Below are 11,105 nucleotides of genomic sequence, written 5' to 3' on the forward strand. Positions count from 1 at the left end.
TCTTAAAAGACACTTATTCATTTGACTGATTTATATTATTCAGATACAGGATCTATAATTGTATGATTTTTATCATGGAAAAATGGGAGAATTGTATTTCCATACCAAATTATCAAGATGACGAAGTTGGAAGCGAAAAAAATTGTACATATTTATTTTAAATTACAAACTAATTGGTAATCATGTCGTTACCGAAATTCGATTCATTCAAGTTGTTTACACTGATGATTGTAAGAAGGAAATTTAATCTCGAGATGACAAATCAATCAAGATTCATTTAATTATATTTATTTTGTGACAACTTATAACCGCCGCTTCACCCTCGGGAAAGATGCTGGTGACACGAAGTTTTTTTATATGTCTGGATTGTTTGTGTGTGTCTGGATTATCTGGGTAAATGACGTCGGGAGCTATTCGATAGATTCCTAGCCAGCGGATAACACTTAAAGTAAGAAAGTAGAGAACGTGTCTATATTTCGAGTGCTTATTTTTTACAAACGCTAAAGCTCCAATGTAAAATAGGTAAATGGACGGCCAAATGGGCCACATGGTGGTAAGTGATCACTGCCACCCACAGATATTGGCGCTGTAAGAAATATTAACAGCCACCAACCTTGGGAAATAAAAATGTATGTCCCTTATGCCTGTAGTTATACTGGGTCACTCACAAGTCAAACCATAACACAACAATACACAGTATTACTATTTAGCAGTAGAATATCTGATAAGTGGGTGCTACTTAACCAGATGGGTTTGCACAAAGCCCGACCACCCAATATAGAGTATTTCAATTGGAAATTCCAATATTGGAAACAGTAAAAAGACATAATTTAAATATAAAAACTTACTTAAATATTGAAGGAGCCCTAACGGGACTTCGGTGTAATAAGACTTGGACTGTATTATAATAATTTATTCGCGTATTCAAATTGCACGCAAGGACGATAAAGTGTCCGCCTAGTTGGCTGTCGCTCGCTGAGTGACCGGTGAATCGCGGCGCACGCGCAACGGGCCGCTAGCCCGCGCCCCGCGCCCCGCGCCTCTCTCGTCGTCGGCATATGTGAAGCGCCGACATACTCCCCGGGTTGAAGAGTGCTCTTCAATCTTGATCAGGAAGGGGGCAGATGTTCTTGAAAGCGCGACGAATTGTTCCTCTCTTCGTTTTGATTTCTGCCACCCGCGTGACTCCGTCTACGCCGGGAAAGGTCTGTGTGACCCGACCCAGGGACCAGAGCAGGGGTGGTGTTGTTTTGTCCTTGATTAGGACTAAAGACCCTGGTTTCACCTCCCCTCTGGAACTAAACCATTTGGATTTGGCCTGTAGCAAAGAAGTGTACTCATTATGGAAGCGGCTCCAGAAATGATGTCGTATGTACTGGATTCTCCTCCATCGGTCCAGTCGAGTGATGTCGGCTTCAGTCACCCGAGAGCATGGTACTGATAAGAGTGGTCGTCCAATTAGAAAATGAGAAGGAGTTAGTGCCGAAAAATCATTAGGGTCTGAAGAGAGAGGTGTTAGAGGACGCGAATTTAGAATCGCTTCTATTTGAGTGAGACACGTAGTCATCTCCTCAAATGTGAAATGGGTTAGAGAAAGTAATCTTTTTAAATGATGCTTGCATGATTTGACTGCTGCTTCTGCTAAAGAGTTGAAATGAGGACTATAAGCAGGTGTGAAAATGAAATCGATACCCTCTTGTGCTATCTCACATGCAACATTCGATGATTGAATAAATTTCTGTATTTCGTTGGATGCGCCTACGAAATTCGTGCCGTTATCAGATGTTATCGTCCGCGGTTTGCCTCGACGCGCTATGAAACGATGTAGCGCGGCCATATAAGCATCAGTGCTAAGATCAGAGACGAGCTCCAAGTGCACTGCTTTTACTGCTGAGCAAACAAAGATGCACATATAAGATTTTATAAGTTTGCAACCGCGGCCTTTACGATCGGCTATCAATACTGGCCCCGCGTAATCTACATAACAGTTGAGAAATGGAAATTCCAGATTAGTTCGAGCACTAGGTAAATGACCCATTAGAGGCTGTACATTTTGTGCTCTATTTTTGAAACATGTAAGGCATTTATTTACGATAAGTCTAGATAAGTTTCTGCCACCTAGAGGCCAATAACTTTGTCTTATATGTGACAATAATAATTGTGGGCCGGCATGTAAAAGTTTTAAATGTTTCATATGAAATAAAAGTTTAGTAAAAATATGCTTACTACAAATTACAATGGGATGTTTTATGTTAAAATCGTAGGGGGAGTTGTCAAGCCTCCCGCCCACGCGAATGAGATTATGATTGTCAATGAATGGAGTCAAAGGAAGCAATCTACTTTTGCGTGGCAATTTCTGACCAGATTTTAAAAGATTACACTCTTCAGGAAACATTTCAAGTTGACAATGATGTATAATAGTATTTATTGAATTTTGTATTTCTTTTGCAGAAAGATTGCCATGCATTTTATTTTTATGTTTTAAGTTATAAATAAATCTTTGTATATATGTAAATATTTTGTAAATTTTATTTAGGCTAGAATATTTTTCTAATAAGCAATTAATGATTGATGAATGCGTGATTGCGTCTGAATGATAAACGTATGAATGATTGCGACAATTACTAATGAAATGAGTAACTACTTCCGGCAAATCGTGTTTCTCTGTGTTTGGCATTTTCGGCCACTCCTTTTTACCATGAAGTAAAAAAGAAGGACCGGACCACCACAGAGGTGTATCGTTTATTACGTCGGCACTGAGGCCACGGGAAACAAGATCCGCCGGGTTGTCCTTCGACGGTACGTAGCTCCAGGAGTGACCAGATGTGATTTCCAAAATCTCATTGACTCTGTTTTTAACAAAAGGTTTTAATTGATTAGAAGGAGTTGAAAGCCATCCTAGAACTATGGTAGAGTCACACCAAAAGCTACATCTATGAATGGGTATGGTAAGCGATTCCTGAACCTTAGTACACAGCCTTGCACCTAACAAAGCTCCGCAAAGTTCAAGCCTCGGTATGGTCGTCGGTTTGACAGGCGCTATTCGGTTTCTAAAGACTAGAAGCTGTACATTTGTAGAGCCATTATCACTACTTGATCGAATATACAGACATGCCCCGTACGCCTTTTCCGATGCATCTGTGAAGACATGAATTTCGTGTTTAATAGAGTCTTGACACAAAACCCATCGTGGTATTTTTAAATTATTTAATGATATCAAAGTGTTTTCAAATGTCGACCAAAAATTTTTAAGCTCGTGTGACATCTCGTCATCCCAATCATATTTATTTATCCAAAGTCTCTGCATAATGATTTTTGCTTGAACGACACAAGGTCCTACTAGACCCAGTGGATCAAATATTTTACTAATTACAGAAAGAACATGACGTTTAGTAATTTTAGTATTTGGCGTTATATTAATAGTATATGTAAGGGAATCTGAATCACAAACCCAATTAAGACCTAGAGTTTTAGCCTGACAAGAATTCGGATCTTGATCAAAGAAATGTAGAGTATTTTGTGATTCGATTTTACTATTAGTAACATGTCTAAGAATTTCTGGATTATTTGATCTCCATTTACGTAAATTAAATTTAGCTGATGATAGAACCGAATGTACCTTTTTTGAAATTTCGATAGTTTCGCTTATGGTATTCCCTCCACTCAAATAGTCGTCTACGTAAAAATCACGACGAATAGCGCTGTGAACACGATAGTCGTCAAGGTTATCAGCTAGACTTGTGAGACACTTTGTAGCTAAATAGGGGGCAGAGGCAGTACCATAAGTGACCGTATTTAATGTGTAGGTCTTTAGAGGTTCTGAAGAATTAAAACGAAAAATAATTTTTTGAAGAGGTCGTTGAACTGGATTTAATTCAATCGCCCTATACATCTTTTCAACGTCACCTGAAACCACGTACCTATGCTGACGAAAACGTGTTAAAATTGAAAACAGGTCGTCTTGAACTACTGGTCCGACCATCTGTATGTCGTTAAGAGACACACCCGAACTGGTAGAGGCTGATGCGTCGAATACTACGCGTAGTTTTGTCGTGGTACTAGAATCTCGAACAACTCCATGATGGGGAATAAAATATTGAAATTTAGAGATTTCAGGTACTGAAGTAGAGTGCGAGTCTAAAGTCATATGACCTAAGTTTTCATATTCTCGCATAAATTCAATATAATGCCTTTTAAAAATAGGGTCACGCCTAAATCGCCTTTCAAGGGATAAAAACCTATTTTTAGCATGAAAATAAGATTGACTTAAATTACTAGGGTCACCCTTTAAAGGCATGGTGACTACAAATCCACCATCATTGTTACGAACAGTGGTTTGCTTAAAAATTTGCTCACATGCTCTTTCTTCTAGAGAATATGAATGTTTTGAAGAAACGTTGTCAAGCTCCCAGAATTGAGTAAGGTCGGGAGTGACATTAGTGTGATGGCAAAAATGATTAAAAATAGATTTTTGTTTAGATTGGTGGGGAATACTACCTGATACTAGCCATCCGAATCTAGTTTCGTGTAATTTAGGTAAGTTTTTCCCTAAATCTATATAATTTTTACTTAATACCTCCCAGAACACTTCAGCCCCTACCAGGATATCTACGGCCGACGGAACGTTGTAGTTCGGGTCCGCTAGTTTAAGACCTGAAGGAATAGAGACGTGATTGATGTGTACGAAAGACGACGGTAACACTTTTGTAATTTCAGGCAAGATATGACACTCTATATCTACAGTATAGGCACAGCATAAAGACTCTATTAGGAGGTGACAAGACTGTGTACTAGTAGAAATACGATTATTAATACCTGTTACCCTGGTGCTAGTACCGCGTCGTAACAAACCCAGTTTCTCGAAGAATGTCTGCGTAACAAAGTTGGCCGTGCTACCGTTGTCCAGCAGTAGACGTGCAGTGTACTTTTTACCCGACGCGCCGATCACGTTCACCAGAGCTGTGGACAGTAATACATGCGCAGAAGTAGCAAGCTGCAAGCAATTGGCCGGAAGTGCAACATTTGACGTAGCAAGGTGCAAAGAAGAAAGCAATGAATTGACAGTTTTGAAGTCATTCGAATTTAAATGCAAAAGCGTATTATGTTTTATTTTACAATATTTGCAATGTGATAGTTTGCATTGCTTAGCAGAATGGCCTAACCGTAAGCAATTAAGACAAACATTATAATCATTTGCCTTTTGTATGCGACTTTCAATAGATAAACTTCGAAATGAATCACATTTGTATAAAGCATGTGCTTGGGAGCAAAGCGGACATTTATTAAAATTATTATTAGATTTTTTTGGTATTTGAGTAGTTTTATCTGGAACAAATTTATTTGAATGATTATTATTTAAAGCAACAATAATATTATTTTGAGAAAGATTAATATTTGATTCGACGGATTCCAACCAATCTGCCTTTTTGTTTAAAAAAGAACAAAATTGTGCTAGAGTGGGATCATCTTTTAAAGTTTTGTTTCTATGTTCTTCCCAATCACGACTAGTTTTTAAATCTAATTTTTTAGACATTATATAAATGAGTAAAGTATCCCAATATTGAGTGGGCTGATTTAATGTTGTTAATGCCCTAACATTTTTATTGATCGTATCAACTAGATTTCTAATTGAAACACTAGACTCATTTGTTATTGACTCGACATCAAAAAGGGCCTGTATGTGGTTATTGACGAGAATGCGATTATTATTGTATCGTTCGCATAAAAGATCCCATGCAATATTGTAACGATCCCCTTTAAAATCAATATTTTTAATAATTAAAGCTGCATTACCCTGGAGTGAAGCTCGAAGGTAATGGAATTTATTGATATCATTAATGGTAGTATTGTTGTGAATTAAAGATGTAAAAGTATCGCGAAATTCTAGCCAGCATTGATAGGTCCCGTCGAAATGCGGTAAATCTATTTTAGGCAAACGAATAAAATTCCTTGAATTGGAAATATGTGCACCTGAGTCAGCATCTTTGAAGCCCGCCTCAGATCCAGTACCGTTGGACGAAGCACCGAGCAGGCTGCGCGTGAGTGCCACCAGATTGAAATACTGACGGTCGAAGTCCTCACGCTCAGTAAACGTAGACTCGGCATCCTCGGAAAGTAGTTCAATCGTATTCTGCAGGTCATCAAATTCATTATATAAATTTTCAAATTTACGAAAACGTTCCATGAGGTCAAGACGTTGTAACTCTGATAATTCGGGACTGCTTTTTATTAACATTAAATAATTATTAAATATTGTTAATTTAGACTTTATTGAACTACGTTTTTTAATAAGGGTTTTTAAATTATCAGACATCTTAAAGTTTTTATGTTGCAATGTGAAACAAAAAAAGAGTCATAAAAAATAAAATTAAACAAAGGAATCGTAATGAATGGATATAAAAAATGCAGCACCTGTTTGCGTAGACGAACGGGTTCTATTCAAAGCGATAAGACTTGACCGGTTTCAAGGTTAACACGTGTCAAGTGCGTGCGTACTTTTTGTTATGAAATAATTAAATAATGCATCAATGAAGTAATTAAGCAATATATTACTTGAATAACTAGAAGATTAATTATGGAGAAATATTTAAAAAATAAAAATTTCAGCAAAAAGAAGTTTTCAATAGGGAAAGTTGGAAATAAGTAATTGGATGGACTCACTCAAATACAGAATTATACTCCCTGACATCAGCTTCTTCAGACGACAAAGGCTGCCACGTAGATGACGGAGACGACTTCTTGTCCTTTGTCCTTGGGCGCGGTCAATGTAAACCACGCGACGTCAATGACCGTTGCGTTGCATTTGTAATGCGACGGAAGTATGCAGGTTTTTCGCTTCGAAGGACCAGAAAATGAAGGAGCCCTAACGGGACTTCGGTGTAATAAGACTTGGACTGTATTATAATAATTTATTCGCGTATTCAAATTGCACGCAAGGACGATAAAGTGTCCGCCTAGTTGGCTGTCGCTCGCTGAGTGACCGGTGAATCGCGGCGCACGCGCAACGGGCCGCTAGCCCGCGCCCCGCGCCCCGCGCCTCTCTCGTCGTCGGCATATGTGAAGCGCCGACAAATATACTAAATTTATTCAAATGTCACTTTAATAAATATTGAAACCGTACGGTGCTTCCAAGTTACATTTCCATAACTATAGGAATAACTAGCGATATAAATACTGTTGCTATATATATAAATGCGAAAGTTTGTGAGAATGGATGTATCTTTGTATCTCTTTCACGCAAAAACTGCAAAATGGATTTGAATTAATTTGGAACAGAGAGAATAGGCGTATTAACGTAAATATATCAACATTAAAAAAAGATTACATTTTAAACATTGTATATAACTATTATAAAGAGTTTACAGCAAAATATATATTATATAAGGTAGCGCTATCAAAGTACATCATTTTGATTTTCTCTAAGGGATATTCTACCCACGATTTCCGAAGCCCCGCGGCAGCAAATTTGAGGTTGCTTGTTTACACTTAGTAAATATTGGTTATACAGACGCCACCTGTGAAACATGAGGATACGTTAAAATTCAACGTACAAATTAGTATTATTGAGTTGCTTCATTATTAAAGGTTTTCAGTGTAAACCCCTAATTAACTTAATGAATTTAATTTGGTTTTTGTCTTAGCGTTCTTACAGACGAACGGCAAGTTGTGAACGGCAGCCGTCGCCACCTATCGACGACAGTCGTCAACGCGTCGGCGGCAGCAGTCAATACGTCGACGGCTGCCGCCGGCAGGCGACCACGGCTGCCGTCGACAGGCGACAACGCTTGCCGCGAGTGCCGCATACTAGCAGTCTTGGTCGGCTTGTACAGGAGCCAGTTGCAAAATGGCGTCCGATGAAGAAACATTGTTATTGCTTTTACTCCGCCATCGCCGACGACAACGAAAAAGAAAGACACGTTCAGTGTGGGTTGAAGAAATATTAATGTATAGAGAACAAGAGGGAGATTTTTATACACTGTATCCACGTTTGCGAAGGTCCGAAAAAAAATTTTTCAATTACTTTCGAATGTCAATCGCTTCTTTTGATGAGTTGACATCTATTTTGAAACTTTCAATATCTCGCCAAGACACTGTGATGCGAAAAAGTATACCAGCTGAGCAAAGACTCGCTATGACATTAAGGTAAGAGGGTTTTTTTTTTTTTTTTTATATTACCCGGGAGGGCAAATGACTCTACTCCACCTGATGTTAAGTGGTAGTAGAGTCCAAACGCGAGGACGGCCAGTACAGTCGGGAAGAAGGTTCTGCACTAGCCGCCCTCGCCTTGCCGGCCCGCAAGATGCCTCTTCACGCCTCGTTTGAAGGAAGGGTTTAATTTTATCAAAAAATGGTATATACTGGACATAACTTTAATGAGATCAAATCAATATAACTTTGGCAACATTTTTAATTTAAGTTAAAATAGGAACTTTACTTAACATTAATTAACATTTATATTATACTATAAAACTTTTAACAACAAATTCTCCATAATACTGATTATAAAATCACAAGTGGCGCCGCTACAAGATTTTTTAATTTTCCTGATCAATCTTTGCAATTTTTTTTTCTCATAATCAACTTGTAGTAAAACCATACAAAACATAAAAACAAACAATATAACAATAATTTAGACAAAAAGTAAATTATTCTGAGAAGAGTTCAGTTATTATGGTATTTGAAACAGAATCGTCAGAGGATAAGCTTTCAATATTTGTGAGTTGACTTTTCGGTCTTTCAGGATGTGTTGTAGTGGAGTACGCCGAATAGTTATGAGAAGAATGACTCGTTGAAGGAATTGTGTTTTGCATGGAATTCTGAGACGACAAGCTTTCATTAGTTGTGACTTGACTTTCCGGTCTTGCAGAATGTGTTGTGGTGGAATAACCCGCGTAGTTATATGAAGAATGACTCGTTGAAGGCATTGAAAGAGACTTGTAATGTTTTATTACTTGCATAACTTCTAATTTGGCGTCTAATTTCCAATCTGCTGTTATGTTTTTGAAATCACTTACTAGGGACAACAGAAATAACTTATCCTCATCTGGAGGAGGAGAAAAGTCTCTCTCAGCTTTATCCAGTTTATAATTTAATTTCTTAGTTAATTTTTCAATCAAAGCATCATCACCATCACTTTGGCGTATCCGTTGTCGTTTTGGCATTGGCGTTGGCGTTGTTGTTGGTGGTAGAATTGTCTGAGAGGGAGCATCAAAGTTTGAAGTACTTTGACCCTTATCTTCGGTAACATCTTTCAAAAATAGTAGTTGATCATAGAATGTATACTGTTTTGCTTTAGACACTGCGGAACCACTTTTTCTCTTCAAAGTTCTGCAATATCTTGTGAAGCCGTCTCTTAAAGTTTTCCATTTAGACTGTACCTGTATACCTAAAAAAAAATAAAAAATAATTTTAAAATAGTATGTAATAAATAAGTAAAATATATGTAAGAAGACTGCCTTTATTTTTTCAGGTTCTTAGCAACTGGCTGTTCATTTGAAGATCTACAGTATGCATATAGATGTGGAATTTCCACAATAAGCAACATAATAAAAGATGTCTGCCAACAAGTATGGTTAAATATGAGAGACGACATTTTACCACAAAATATAACCGAAGAAACTTGGAAAAGGATTGCTGATAGATTTGAAAGACACGCTCAATTTCCTAACTGCATAGGCGCAGTTGATGGCAAGCATATAAGAATATTTAAGCCCGGAAATAGTGGATCTTCTCATTACAATTACAAGAATTACTTTTCAATTATACTTTTAGCTATCTGTGACAGTGATTATAAATTTATATTTTGTGACATAGGTTGTTACGGACGACACTCTGATTCAACTATTTTTGAAGATACAATTTTTTTCACAAAGCTACAAGAAAAGTCACTCAACATTCCAAAGCCCAGACCGATTTCAACTGATGGATGTACCTTGCCTTATGTTTTAATTGGAGATGAAGCATTCAGTTTATCAGAAAATTTGTTACGGCCATATCTAGGCAAGAGATTGACAGAAAAGATGAGAATTTTTAATTATCGCTTAACACGTGCAAGGAGATATGTAGAATGTTCATTTGGCATTTTGACCAATAAGTGGCGAATCTTTCACACCCCCATGAAGTTATCTTTAGAATTCTGTAAAGATGTTGTTAAAGCATGTTGCATATTGCATAATTTTGTACGTGATAGAGATGGTTTTACATTTGAAGATACACTAACTATAAACGGTTTGGAAAATATAGCCACAATCCCTAATGAAGGGGACTCGTTATCGGGTCCGATAATAAGAGAAAATTTTTCAGATTATTTTAGCAGTAGTGAAGGCAGTGTTTCGTGGCAGTTGGATTGCATATAAAACAAATAGATAGTATCTCCATTATTATATGTAAGAAATAATCTGCTTAAAATTCAATAAAATATTTAATAAAAAGTCACTTACCGATTGCGTTTTTTTCAATTATGGATTTATCCTTAAAATCATTTACAATTTCCTCACACACTGCTACCCATGCTCTGTTTTTTATTGTCTTGTTACTGTAGTCTTGTAGCTTATAATTCCAAAGACAAAGCCTTTTTTTTACTGCCATAATTAACAATTCGACATCAATTTCGTCTCCGGAGCTCATTTTGTAGACGCACGACGCTTGCGCACTCTTTGTTTATTTGTCGTCGACTGACAAAATGGCGGACGTAACACGCTACAACTGCAAGCGTCGCCACCTGTCGGCGGCAGCCGTCGAAGTATTGACTGCTGCCGTCGACGCGTTGACGACTGTCGTCGACAGGTGGCGACGGCTGCCGTCGACAGGTGGCGACGGCTGCCGTTCACAACTTGCCGTTCGTCTGTAAGAACCCTTAGTATTTTGAGCAGTCAATAAGCAGTCAGATGATGATATGACTTACTAACTATTAGTCTGTAAATGTCCCACTGCTGGGATAAGGTAAGGTAGGTTAGGTGCTTATTTACAATACAGTGCGAATTGGCAGATACACCTGTAACAGATTTTCGCCCAACACATGCAGGTTTCTCCATAGCTGAAACTTCATCACTTCAAAAGGAATTGAACTTAGATATTTATTTTATTTTAATTACTTTTTTTTAGTA

General features: G+C 37.7%; 2 protein-coding genes across 5 annotated transcripts; one reads left to right on the forward strand and one right to left on the reverse strand.

Annotated features, from left to right (window-relative positions):
• Window positions 1–898: 898 nt before the first annotated feature.
• Window positions 899–7,080, reverse strand: LOC126778165 (uncharacterized). Of its 4 annotated transcripts, none has more exons than XM_050501609.1 (2): window positions 4,852–7,080; window positions 899–1,298 (listed from the first exon to the last, which is right to left on the reverse strand). In XM_050501609.1, exons 1-2 carry the CDS (start codon window positions 6,311–6,313, stop codon window positions 1,282–1,284), a joined length of 1,479 nt encoding a protein of 492 aa, XP_050357566.1. In that variant the 5' UTR covers window positions 6,314–7,080; the 3' UTR covers window positions 899–1,281. The 4 variants fall into 4 exon arrangements, with proteins under 4 accessions (XP_050357566.1, XP_050357565.1, XP_050357563.1 ...); XM_050501608.1 differs by having other exon boundaries at window positions 899–1,318; XM_050501606.1 differs by having other exon boundaries at window positions 4,816–7,080.
• Window positions 7,081–7,642: 562 nt separating this feature from the next.
• On the forward strand, window positions 7,643–10,355 carry LOC126778069 (uncharacterized). The gene is made up of 3 exons (XM_050501414.1): window positions 7,643–8,142; window positions 9,470–9,999; window positions 10,132–10,355. Exons 1-3 carry the CDS (start codon window positions 7,844–7,846, stop codon window positions 10,353–10,355), a joined length of 1,053 nt encoding a protein of 350 aa, XP_050357371.1. The 5' UTR covers window positions 7,643–7,843.
• Window positions 10,356–11,105: the final 750 nt, after the last annotated feature.

This window comes from Nymphalis io, chromosome 25, assembly GCF_905147045.1.
Source record: "Nymphalis io chromosome 25, ilAglIoxx1.1, whole genome shotgun sequence".
NCBI lineage: Eukaryota > Metazoa > Arthropoda > Insecta > Lepidoptera > Nymphalidae > Nymphalis > Nymphalis io.